Source organism: Otolemur garnettii, unplaced genomic scaffold (genome assembly GCF_000181295.1).
Source record: "Otolemur garnettii isolate 467f Iridium unplaced genomic scaffold, OtoGar3 scaffold00288, whole genome shotgun sequence".
Classification (NCBI taxonomy): domain Eukaryota; kingdom Metazoa; phylum Chordata; class Mammalia; order Primates; family Galagidae; genus Otolemur; species Otolemur garnettii.
Genome location: NW_003852683.1, coordinates 89,371 through 102,177, shown reverse-complemented (window position 1 = coordinate 102,177; position 12,807 = coordinate 89,371). Strand labels below are relative to the sequence as shown.

The 12,807-nt window shown below is 49.3% G+C and overlaps 2 protein-coding genes across 4 annotated transcripts in view; both read left to right on the top strand.

The window, feature by feature from the left end:
* The first annotated feature begins 3,287 nt into the window (after positions 1-3,287).
* KLK9 (kallikrein related peptidase 9) lies at positions 3,288-8,117 on the top strand. The gene is made up of 5 exons (XM_012813686.1): positions 3,288-3,330; positions 3,507-3,663; positions 5,838-6,103; positions 7,455-7,591; positions 7,965-8,117. The coding sequence occupies exons 1-5, from the start codon at positions 3,288-3,290 to the stop codon at positions 8,115-8,117; spliced, it is 756 nt and encodes a 251-aa protein (XP_012669140.1).
* A 1,333-nt stretch (positions 8,118-9,450) lies between these two features.
* KLK8 (kallikrein related peptidase 8) overlaps positions 9,451-12,807 on the top strand; it is a 5,985-nt gene continuing 2,628 nt past the window's right edge. Inside the window, exons 1-4 of one of the 3 annotated variants that reach the window (XM_012813677.1) lie at positions 9,451-9,585; positions 10,004-10,081; positions 10,616-10,775; positions 10,949-11,211. In XM_012813677.1, coding sequence (XP_012669131.1) covers positions 10,012-10,081; positions 10,616-10,775; positions 10,949-11,211 — 493 coding nt within the window. In that variant the 5' untranslated portion in view covers positions 9,451-9,585; positions 10,004-10,011. The remainder of the gene's footprint in view (positions 9,586-10,003; positions 10,082-10,615; positions 10,776-10,948; positions 11,212-12,807) is intronic. The other 2 variants (XM_012813678.1, XM_012813679.1) reach the window with 2 other exon arrangements.

Here is a 12,807-nt window from a genome sequence, read left to right as displayed (position 1 = left end):
CCTAAGTAGCTGGGACCACAGGCACCTGCCACACCTGGTTATTTTTTGGTTGCAGCCATCGTTGTTTGGCAGGCCCCGGGCCGGATTCAAACCCGCCACCTTAGGTGTATGTGGCGGTGCCTTAGCCACTTAAGCCACAGGCACTGAGCCTTGAAATGTTCTTAAAAGCAGTTAATGTGACACTTAACACGCAGTGGGTATCCCCAGTTTCAAGGCCTTTTCTGCTGAAGAAGGAATAAGGTGATTGTGGCTGGTACCATGATGCAGGCAAAGCAGGGCTCTGGGGGACGCGGATGACAGGATTACTGAGTGCAGACCATGTGTCAGAACTTATTGTAAGTGCTTCGCGTGTGTTAATTCACGTAATCCCCCCACATCCCTGGGTATCGTTACTACCTAACAGGTAGAGCAACCAAGAGAGGTTCAGGCAATTTGCCCAAAGTCACACCTAATCATGGCCAGAGCTGATAGGTGGATGTTGACATCCTTGGAGCCTGGCTAGACCATAGGAGGTCGGTGTGACAGATAAAGGCTGTCACACTCAGCTATTGTCTGGGCAATAACCGGAGGCATGCGCTCTCACACATTATCTGATTTTTTTTTTTTTTAAGGAACTGATTTCTTTATTCTTAGGCATAGTTAACACATTTTTTAAAACTTTATTTAAATTAATATTAGGGTACAATATTTAGGTTACATTGTTCTCACTTCCAGGGCAAAGTTCCATCTGTAGAAGAGCCCCTCACTCAGGAGCGTGTTATACACCCTCATAATGTGCACGTTAGGTGAGATCCCACCTCGTGCCCTCCCTCCCTCCCTCCGCCATACGTCCTCCCTCCCTCCTCTCTCCCATTTCCTTCTACCCCAGAACTGGACTATAACAGCGCTTTATTGTTCTCAGGAACATGTGATTGTTTATACATTGATTTCGTATTAGTTTGGAGTACACTGGATATTTATCTTTCCATTCTTGTGATACTTTACTAAGAAGAATGTATTTCAGCTCCATCCAGGTAAATGTAAAAAACGTAAAGTCTCCATCTTTTAATGGGTTCATAATATGCCATGGTATACCTATACCATGGCAGTCTGTTGATCCATTCATGGGCTGATGGGCACTTAGGTTGCTTCCACGACTTGGCAATTATGAATTGAGCCACAATAAACATTCTAGTGCAAATGTCTTTGTGGTAAAATGATCAATGTTCTTCTGGGTAGATACCTAGTAATGGGATTACAGGGTCAAATCGAAGGTCTACATTTAGATCTTTGAGGATTTTCCATACTTCTCTCCAAAGGACTGTATTAGTTTGCAATCCCACCAGCAGTGTAGAAGTGTTCCCTTCTCTCCACATCCACACAAGCATCTAGTGTTTTATGACTTTGTGGTGTGGGCTAATCTTGCTGGGGTTAGGCGATATCTCAGAGTGGTTTTGATTTGCCATTATCTGATTTATTATAATTATTTAGAAGTCAAAGAAACTATATCCCCACACATGACATATGGATGGTCTCACATAAGACCCAAAGGGAATAATGTATAAAGAGGTGGCTAAAAGGTCTAGGCTAAAACTAACTTTTTTAAAAGGACATCTATTGTAAGGGAAAGAAAATGTTATCTTCAATCTAGACTACTAATCTTTCTCTCCAGCCAAAGTGACTACTTCCTAATTTTAACTTATTCAAAACCAATTAAACATGAACTATTTCCTGTAGCTATATTTAACTTTCAAAATAAAGAGCTAGGCTCATGCCATTTGAACCCCTTACAAACACTTCTTCCCTTTTTATCCTGTATAAATTTTCTAGCCTGTTCCCACATGCGGACACAGATGGTTCAGTTCCAGACTCCATGTTCCAAATCACAAAACTGCAGAGAGAGAGTATTCAAAGGGGAGCCAAGCCCAGGAAGTGGAAGGAGGTGTGAGTGCCAAGGGGGAGGCAAAGATTGATTCTGCCTGGAGAAATCAGAGAATGCTTCCTGAAGGAGGCAGCACTGAAGTTCAGTCTTGCAAGATGAGTAGGAGTTCACCAGGAAAAGAAAGATATGGAGAAAGACATTCACTCATTCAATGAACATCTCCTGAGGACTCCTGTGAGCCCAGCCCAGAACTGGGTGACGTTGGGGACACAGACATGAGTCAGATCCGGGCCCTGCCCCTCTGGAGGCTGACCATGTGGTGAGAAGGAGTCATGGAGAGAGAGGCAGGAAGGAAAGGGTGATGGAAAGATGATGTTGGGGGGAGGGTAGAGAAAAACATAGCAAGTGTTCTTAGAATTTGGCAAAGATGGGCGGTGCCTATGGCTCAGTGAGTAGGGCGCTGGTCCCATATACCGAGGGTGGTGAGTTCAAACCCAGCCCCGGCAAAAAAAAAAAAAAAAAAAAAAGCAACCATAACAACAAGGAAAAGGAAAAAAAAGAATTTGGCAAAGATCAGGAGGTAGTGAGAAAGAGGGCAGGGTACTTGGTTCCAGGTAGGTTGGGCACCTGGGTCCTTAGGATGGTGGGGCTGTGGAGGCAGGTTTTGACAAGAGTGGGTTAGTCCAGATGGGACCAGATTTCTCAACGTTCTAGGAGAGGCCTCTGTCCTTGTGGGAAGAGGCCCAGATCCCTGAGCCAAGGGAGGTGCTTCAAGCTGTGCAGACCTGTGCAAAAGCTGCACAGATCTCTGCCTCTCTCCATCTGGGGTTCTCTCAAGCTTGCTCCTGTTCCTTCCTCCTCCTGAGTGAGTCCTCCTCGCTCTTCTTTCTCTCTTTCTCTGTCTCACACCATACTGTGTCCGAGTCCAGATTCTTTCCCATTCCCCTAGCCTGCTTTATGGGCAATCCCCTTGCATGCCTGCCCAGGGAATTGGTCCCAGCATACATTACCCAAAACAAACTTGCTTCCACCCCTAGGACCTTAGGCCTTCAGGATATTCCTTCTTCTCCAGGACACAAAAGATTCTGGTATCCAGGAGCTCATCATGAAGAATGTGGGCCCCCCACTCTGGAGATTCCAGAGGTGGCGCCCACCACCTCTCCACATCCCAGCATCCCACTTTCGCTGAGCCAAGCTCTGGCTCATCAAGCTGCCAGCTGATCCAGACAGGGGGTTCCCCTGTCCCCACGTCCCCTTCCAAGGCCCCTGTCACAGCCCCAAGGCTTCCCCTTCCTCGGAGGACATTTCTCAACCTTGATTAATCATGGGGGGGCGGCCCCAGGGAGGAGGAAGGAGATGGCATAGCTTACCATAAAGAAGCACCCAGCATCAGGCACACACAGGAGGCCTGGAGTGCCCAGACATCATGAAGTTGGGATTCATCTGTGCGTTGCTCTCTCTCCTGGCAGGTGAGGCTCCTGCCATCCATCCCACTGCCCTTCCCTAGCTCCTCTGGCCAGGCCACCCTTTTTGTCTCTTCTTCTTGTACTCCCCCCCTCACCCAACCCTCTAGGCTGCTGAACACCCTCTCGGGGCCCTCCCAGCCTGCTCCTTGCTCACCCAGTTGCCTCTCACCCCACCCCAGGGCACTGCTGGGCAGACACCCGCACCATCGGGGCCCAAGAATGTCTTCCCAACTCGCAGCCTTGGCAGGCTGGCCTCTTCCACCTCACCCGGCTCTTCTGCGGGGCAACCCTCATCAGTGACCGCTGGCTGCTCACAGCTGCCCACTGCCAAAAGCGGTGAGTGACTGGTCCTGACCACCAAGCTGGGGAGGGGCAGATTAGGGATCGAGAGGGTGATGGTGGCTGTAGGCAAGAAGTGTAGAGCCCCGAGTTCTGATACCTAAAGTTTCATGCTTAGAATTTTAAAGGGTAGTTTCCCACATCTTAGAATTCTAGGGTCCAAAAATATCTGGCTCTAAGACTTGAAACTTGGACTCTTAGAGTCCTAGATTAATCTAGAAAAATCCGGAATCTAGAATCCTAAAAATCTCGAATCCATAAATTTTCCAGTAGCTTTAGTAAATTCTAACATCATAGATTTAGACTATTAGAATCTTAGCAAGTTAGATCAGCACTTCCCAATACACTCATAAACCAGCGATATGTGGACATTTATATTTTCTAGCAGAAACATTTAAAAAAAAGAAGAAGAAACAGATCAAATCAATTTCAATAATACAGAGGGTGCCAAAAAATGTATTTTAAGAAAGGAAAAAACTGTATTAAAATTGTAATATTCAATACATACCAATAATGTTCGGTGCCTTTTTATATTGCAAGTCTTATAATTGTAGAAGTCGAAGGTGACTTGAATATTACAAATTTAACATAGTTTTTTTTTTCCTTTCTTAAAATGTGCATACATTTTTGGGCAACCTTTGTAGATTTAATTGACATACCCTAAATATTATTATTTTAACATGCAATATGTAATCAATTTTTAAATAATCATTCACTATGTAGTTTACTTTTTTTTAGTGCTAAGCCTTTGAAATCTGGCATGTATTTTATATAGAGAGCACAGCTCAATTTGGACCAATCACAATTCAAGTACTCGAGAATTGCCTAATGCAATCCTAGAATCTTAGGTTCAGGGTTTTCACTCATGAAATGACTGAAAATCACAGTCATTGAACTATTGAACTATTGAACTCACAGTATCCTAGAATACTTTGATTCAGAGAATTTTAGGATCTTAAACTAAAACTATTTGAATCCCAGACTCTCAAATTTCTAAAACTGTAGATTTTTAGAATTCTAGAATAAGGTGCTTTAAGTCTTAGATTTAACTGAAATAATTTTAAAATCCTGGGGGGTTTTGACCCTGAGAAATCTAGAGTGTTAGAGTCCTGAATTCATAAAAGTCTCCTAGAACTTGAGCTTCATGGAATTCTAGAATCATAGATAATAGGGTGTTAAAAATTCTAGACTCTTGGACTCTCAGCATTATGACAGTATACTAGAATCTACCTCAAGAAAGTGATTATCACACAGTCCTAATATTCTGCTCTCTGGGGTAAAGTACAGAGATGCTGGTATGAGATGTTTTGTGAGAATTTCCATCACGCATCACTCCATGATGGGAACTCATTTAACTCAGGACTGTATGTCAGGCTGGGGGAACAATGTTTAGATTTTAGCACCAATACAAAGTAGGAGGGATGCAGAGACCCAGAGTTAGAACAGAATCAGAGGCAGGGACAGGGGCTACCTTCCCAAACCCAGAACCAAGAAAACACCTCATATTCTCCAAACCTTGAATTCTCAGTTATTAGCCTGCTGCCTAAGATCACAGGTCAGAGGTCCTGTCTTAGGCACGGACCAGGAGCAGAACAAAGGGGCTAGGACTGCATTGAGAGGGCTTAAGGCAAGACCGCAGGAAGAATGATATGTAGGACAGGTAGAAAAAGCTTGAAGCCATAAATGACCCCCAGTTTGGGGATTTTCCATATTTCATCCCCTCTCCATGCACACACCCCAAATAGACACACAGCCACTCCCACAGAAGCCACCAGACCTGTGGGGACAAGGGGTGGGGCTGTTATTGTGTGGTAGGTGGAGCTCCCAAGTGCCCACACCGTTCCAGAGGACCCAGGTCACCACCAAGGGTCCAGGTAATGTAGGGAGGAAGGTGGCTCACTCAGCAAGGGCTAAAAGGGGGTGCAAGCTTTTGAGGGAAGGCTACAATGGCAGAGGCAGACAAAAGTCAGAGTAGGGAAAGGGGACCCAAAGAAGGTATATGCCTTGCTTAAAATCATTCAATACTCGGGTCAGACATAGATGATAAAGGCCTAGAGAGGGTATATGGCTTATGGAGGGTCACACAGCACCCTGATGGATAGAAAAGGAGACCCGAGGCTGAGAAGACCCATGCCTTCCCACAACTTGACCTCTGCAGCATGTCCCAGCAGATATCTGTGGGTGCGCCTGGGAGAGCATCACCTCTGGAAATGGGAAGGTCCAGAGCAGCTGTTCCGGGTCACAGACTTCTTCCCCCACCCTGGGTTCAACACTGACCTCAGCGCCAAAGACCACAATGATGACATCATGCTAATCCGTCTGCCCAGGAAGGCACATCTGAGTCCCGCTGTGCAGCCCCTTAACTTCAGCCAGACCTGTGTCTCTCCAGGCACACAGTGCCTCATCTCAGGATGGGGGGCCGTGTCCAGCCCCAAGGGTACAACTTGCCTATGGCACTCATACCAAGGGTCTGGTTCCTCCTCTCCCTACTGTCTGTCTCTTTCTCTCTACCAATCAACGTATTTCATCTAATCTAAGATGCTAGAAATTTTAAGATGCATAATTATTTCACGAGCCACCAAGAATGAAGGGGAAAAAGTCCCCCTGAAGTTATGACTCAGTATACTGGAAGACACATCCTGATTTCAGAGATGTTTAAATGTGAAAATATTACACATGCATCTTAGAATCTAAATATGTCTCTCAGGAGTCACAAATCAGTGACCCATTACCCAAATTAGTTTTCAAGGTATCTTGAAAAAAGTCTGATTTGTTGCTGCCAGTGGCTAAAACCTGGGAGGTTTTACAAAAAGCCAGGTTTCTAAGTTCACTTGAAAAATTCAAAGAACTCACCTACATTCCCAAAATAGCAGCCACTGGACAAGGCCAGTAGAGGCTGCTACTAGATGAGACTAGGTGAGTTCTCTGGTCCTTTCCAGGTGACTCCACTGGCTGGTGTCTCCCTCCCCAGTCCTACTATCCACTTCTATTTACTTATCAAGTCCCCTGATCCATCTGTTTGCACCCATATCTCATGCAGACTTATGTGTATCACATCCATAGTATCTTTTTTTTTTTTTTTTTGAGACAGAGTTTCACTCTGTCCTCCTGGTAGAGTGCTATGCTGTCATAGCTCACAGCAACCTCAAACTCTTGGGTTCAAGCAATCCTCTTGCCTCAGCCTCCCAAGTTGCTGGAACTAGAGGTGCCCACCACAAGGCCCGGCTATTTTTAGAGACAAGGTCTTGCTCTGGCTGGACGTCCATATGGATCTTTATTGGCTATGCTGTATCTATCTCTGTCTGTATCTATCAGTGATCGATCACCTTCCTGTAAGTGTCTCTTCCCCTTTATCTCACTGCCTTTCCCAACCTCTGTGCCTATGGGCCTTTTTCTCCCTATATGTATAATTACCTCTTTCGAGAATTTGTTTCCCCTTAAGAAGTCACTATCTCCCTCTATGGTGTCTGTCTTTCTCTTCTTGAGTTATATTATACATATATCTTGCCTTGTCTCCACTCTCTGCATCTCTCTGTTTCTCTTTCTCTCTCTTTTGAACCTTTCCCCTCCTCGTTTCTATCTGTTCCTCTGGGAACAGAGGATTCTGTCTCCTTGTTACTGTCTGTCTGTGATTCTGTGATTCTGTCTCCTTGTCACTGTCTCTTGTCTCTGAGAGTCCCATGGTGTCACTCCCTGGGTCTAGCCTTGGAAAGGGTGGAGGGAGGGCTCAGGGAGGCGGAGTTCAGTGATACAGTTGCCAAACCTCTGTGGATCTCTTTCTTCAACAGTGAGCTATCCAGTCACACTGCAGTGTGCCAACATCAGTATCCTGGAGACCACACTTTGTCACATGGCATATCCAGGCCACATCTCAGACAGCATGCTTTGTGCAGGCCTGTGGGAGGGGGGCCGAGGCTCCTGCCAGGTGAGACACTACTCTGGGGAGTAGTGAGGCCCTCCTGCTGAGTGTCCTGAGTCTTAGGGAGGAGCGAGCTGGAGCCCCAATTTTACTGGGTCAAAGGGAGGATAGGAATGGGACATCTAGTTCCTGGGAGGGAATGGGACCAGGACCGGACTCTTACGTGTAAAAGAGTAGGGGGTGAGGGCCTGGACTCTGAGTCTTGGGGGAGGAAGGGGCAAGGTCCTGAGAGGAGATGGGAGTCTCTGAGCTTTCACTCTTGGGTCTGAGGGAGGAGAGGCTGCAGACATGGATTCCTGGGTGCTGGGGAGGAGGATGGCCTGTGTAATTGTCACAAACAGACATATCCAACAGTTCCTCTACTCTTCTCCGTGCACAGGGTGACTCTGGGGGCCCCCTTGTCTGCGATGGAACCCTGGCGGGCGTGGTGTCTGGAGGTGCAGAACCCTGCTCCAAACCTAGGCGCCCCACGGTCTATACCAATGTGTGTTACTACCGGGACTGGATCCGAAAAACCATGCAGGACAACTGAGCCCTCACGCCTCCGACGGCCAAAAGAGGAGGGTGGGAACAGGGTAGGAGTAGGGGCTTACGGCCAGGCTCCAGCCTTCATGGCCCCCGCCCTTGATCTCCAGCTGCTCTCCAGATGCTCTCTGAACCTGAGTCTGCGCCCTCTCAGGCTCCTCCCCCGGACACGCAAAGTCAACCGCGATACAGGCGACGTAGTCTCGCCCCCTCAAGCAGTACAAGGCTAGGCCTCCGACCCTGGTGATCCGGACTCTATGTCACCAAGAACAAGCATCACCCTCCCGGAACAGAGCACCCTGTGGCTCCGCCCCTCGGAACTTTACCCAATGGGACTTCCCCTCTGGACTCTGTCCCGCCCCTCTACCAGAGGCCCCGCTCCTTTGGTGTCAAGATCGCAGTAGCTCCGCCCACATGCAATTCATGCAGTGCGGATTACTACACGCGTGGCACCTCGCTGGACGTGTCGTGTGTTTGAATCCCGGCAGGGACGCGACGGGGAGAAGTTGGGGGAGGGTCTCGATCCCGTTGGCGCCAATGGATGATTTTACAATAAACGCGGGGAGCTGCGCCTGTGCTTCCTTCTCCCTGTGCTGTGAGATGAGAGGAGGGCAACTGGTGGGCTGCGAAGGGCAGAAGAGGGACCTCCACCGCATGGCACTTCTCCGGCCTGAAGTCTCTCTCCATCAGCCCTGTTGCAGCGAGGCTCCTGGGTTCTGTTGGGCTGGTCTCGTCACCTCCAGGGGAAGGGGAACCAGGTCACGGCGCCTCCCAAACCAGCCTTCCCAGATCCCCGACCTCACAGGGGGCAGCGGGCGCGGTTCAATCCACCCTCAGGTGTAGGAATCAAAAAGACCCGCCTGTCTTCCCTTCCCGGTTACTGGCAACAGTTCCCTCCTCCGGCAAAAATCTCCCACAAAAATCAGGCTCCAGGGACTTTGGAAGGAGGGGCTTACCCTCCCTCAGTCCCACCAATATCAGCTCCAAGCACCTCCACTCTCAGACCCGGGGGTCTAGGCTTCCAGCCCCTCCTACCTCAGACGCAGGGGTCCCAACCCCAGTCCATAATCCCCCAGACCCAGGGGTCCGAGCCCCCAGCCCCCTCCCTCAGACCCAGGACCCTGGGTCCCCAGCCCCTCCTCCCTTAGACCTGGGGGTCGGGCCCCCAGATCTTTCAGTCTCAGACCCTGGAGTCACAGCACACACTGAGCCACTCCCCTCTGTCACTTCAGGAGTCTGAGATTCCAGCCCCTCCTCCCCCAAGATTTCAGGTTCAGCCCTTCCAGCCCTCCTCACTCACACCCAGGCTTCCAGTTCTCTAATGCTCCTGGCGCTGGCTCAGGAGGAGGGGCAGGAGGCGGGCATTTCTTGTTAAAAGGCTCCAGAATTGTGTACCAGGCAGAGAGAACTGAAATACTGGGGCCTCTTCCACCGGTCAGAATCACTAGATGACCCTGCCCCCTGGATTTTCGAAGGTGAGGTGCAGAGGTACTTAGATACAGGCATCAGGCCCAGGGACCCCTCCTTCCCTGGGGTTCCAGAACCCACCTCCAAAACCCATTCTTCCTCAAGACACAGCAACCTGGACCCAGCTTCCTCCTGCCCAAGACTTAGGGGTCCCAGCTCCCAACTCCCTGACCCTCTGAGCCAGAAGTCCAGCGCCCCAACTTTCTTCTCCCTTGGAATGTAGGGATCTGGTCCCCCTCTTTAGGTTCAGGAATCTGGAGTCCCTGTCCTCTTCATCCTCAGACTCAAGAATTTGGGCCCCCAGCTCCTTCCTCCTGCAGAACCCAGAGTAGGGATACTCTCTTGGGATACTCTCTGTTCCCACCCACATCGCAAAATCTGCAACGCTCCTTCCTGCCTCTCAGCCCCATCCTCTCCCTCTCCCAGATCTCACCATGCGACGCCCCCCACCTGGCTCAGTGATGACCTGGATGTTTCTGTTCTTGCTTTGGGAAGACTGGGCAGGTGAGGGGGTGGAGGAAGCCTGGGGGAGGGGGGGAATGGGTCGAAAGGCAGCTGTGGTGCTGGGAGGCTCGGGAAGGGTGGAGTGGGGCGGGGGGGGGAATTTCTGTGGGTGCCTGTGGTGTGGCCTAAGGGGGGATATGAAGAGTGTGATATGATGGGGGTGCCTGGGTGAGCTTGCCTGAGGGTGGGTGGCAGCAAGGAAGAGGTGGCAGCAGGCAGGAGTAGGTTCGGTTGTGCTGCAGATTGTCCGAGTACGCAAAGTCTATGGGGGCTGCTTGTGTTGGGGGAGCAGTGGGCACATATGCCCGTGCAGAAGCAATATGGAAGCGTGCTGGGATGTGTGACTCGTGTATGATGACTCATGACTTAAAAGAGCATGTGCGTGTATCCATGTGGCAGCGTGTGTATGCCAGGGTTTCCTGCATGAAGTGCATGCAGAGAACATGTGCTGTGTCCATTTGAATCCATAGTTGTTTTCCTGGCCCTGGCACTGCCCTGGAGGGTGGCAATCCAATGCTCTCCCTCCTGCTGCAGGACACTCCAGAGCACAGGATTCCAAGGTGCTGGAGGGTCAGGAGTGCCAACCCCATTCGCAGCCTTGGCAGGCAGCCTTGTTTCAAGGAAACCAACTGCTCTGCGGAGGTGTCCTTGTAGGTGCCAACTGGGTCCTCACAGCTGCTCACTGTAAAAAACCGTGAGTGGATGGCTGGGGCCAGAGGTCGGTTGGGACTAGAGGAAAGAGGGGACTAGGGTTTCTATTCTGAAAGGAGAGCACTAAGGACTGGACTCCTGGATCTGAGGGAGGAGGAGGCTGGGGGCCTGGACTCCTGTCTGGGTCCCAAATTGTCTCACTCACCCACATTACAGGAAATATACGGTGCGCCTGGGAGACCACAGCCTCAGAAGTAAGGATGGGCCAGAGCAAGAAATGGCTGTGCTTAAGTCCATCCCACACCCCTGCTACAACAGCAGCAACAGTGAGAACCACAACCATGACCTAATGCTCCTTCAACTACGTGGCCGGGCATCACTGGGGGCCAAAGTGAAGCCCATCAGCTTGACAGATCACTGTGCCCAAGTTGGCCAGACGTGCACCATCTCAGGCTGGGGCACTATTACCAGTCCCCAAGGTATTGGGCTTAACCACTACCGGGAGGGAAAGGAGGAGCTGGTTGACCCAGTGGACCCCAAGCCATTGGCAAAGCTTGGTCCCCCAGGAGGAGACATTGAAGGGAAAGATTATGATGTTGAGATTCACAGGGTGCACATGTTGGAAGCCATGAGGCCAAACTATAAACAGGAGAGGTGAGAGAGAGAGCAAACTAGCAGATTATTAAGCAGAACTTAAAGACACCCTTTCTTTTTGGCTGGGGCTGGGTTTGAACCCACCACCTCCAGCATATGGGGCCAGCACCCTACTCCTTTGAGCCACAGGCCTCATCCTGAAGATACCCCTTTTTATGGTAAGGAGCACCATTCTACAAGATCTTTTGTCATATAGGATTTTATATAGTCTTCTTAATGGACTTGTGATATGTAGTATATAGACTCCTCAGAGGCCCAGGAAAACTCCTAGACATCTCTCTCTCGGACCCAGGAAACTTGGGCCCTGGTCCCTTCATCCCTCAAGCCCAAGTCAACCCCAAGCCCTTTCTCCCCCAAGATCCATCAGTCTAGGGCCCCCACCCAGCTCTCTTCTTATTCTGGACCTCCATTGAACCTGTCCCTTTGGGGTTGCAGAATCCAGGCAGCCCCTCACCCTGTGTCACAGAGGGGCAATGGGCTTCTGCAGGAAGTGGCAAAGCCAGGATTCAGGTCCCACCTGTCTGACCCATACTTCAAATAAGATAGCGTGATGCCATAGAAACACACTTGCTCAAACCATAGCTCTTCCCTTGTTCCCAGGATAAGTCTTTTTCTTCATCTGCAAAAGGAGAATCATTACCCAATAGATTTTTGAGCTCCATGAGGACTCAGGTTACATTTATTTTCTTCCTTGTATATCCTTAGTGTTCAGGATGGTGTCTGGTACACAGTGGGTGCTCAATAAATATTTGCTGAATGGATTCACGGATGAACCGATAATGAAATGGGTGACTGGGCAGCACCTGTGGCTCAAAGGAGTAGGGCACCAGCCCCATATGCCAGAGGTGGCAGGTTCAAACCTAGCCCCAGCCAAAAACTGCAACAAAAAAAAAAAAAAAGAAAGAAAAAGAAATGAGTGACTGGATCCCTCCTTCAAAGCGCTGTTGTGAGGATTACATGTGATTGTGAGCATATGGCTTCTGGCATATAGAGTGCCAGATGGAAGTTTTTCCCCCACAAGCCTGTTGCTCAAAGGAAGTTAATGAGAATGATTAATTTTACCTCCAATCATTAAATTCAAACATTTATTGAACACGTAGTATGCCCCAGGTTCTCTTGTAGGCACCAGGGATACAGGGATTTACTACTATACAAAGTCCCTGTCCTTATGGAGTTGCAAGCTGGGTGGGAGAAATAGGTATTAAACAAATACATGTAAAAGAAAATATTAGGTAAACCAGGTCTGGTGACTCATACTTGTAATCCTAGCACTCTAGGAGGCCAAGGCAGGTGGATTACCTGAGCTCAGAAGTTCCAGACCAGAGCGAGAGTGAGACTCATCTCTACTAAAAGTAGAGTGCTCCTATAGTCCAGATACTCAGGAGGGTGAGACAGAAGGATTGTTTGAGCCCAAGAGTTTG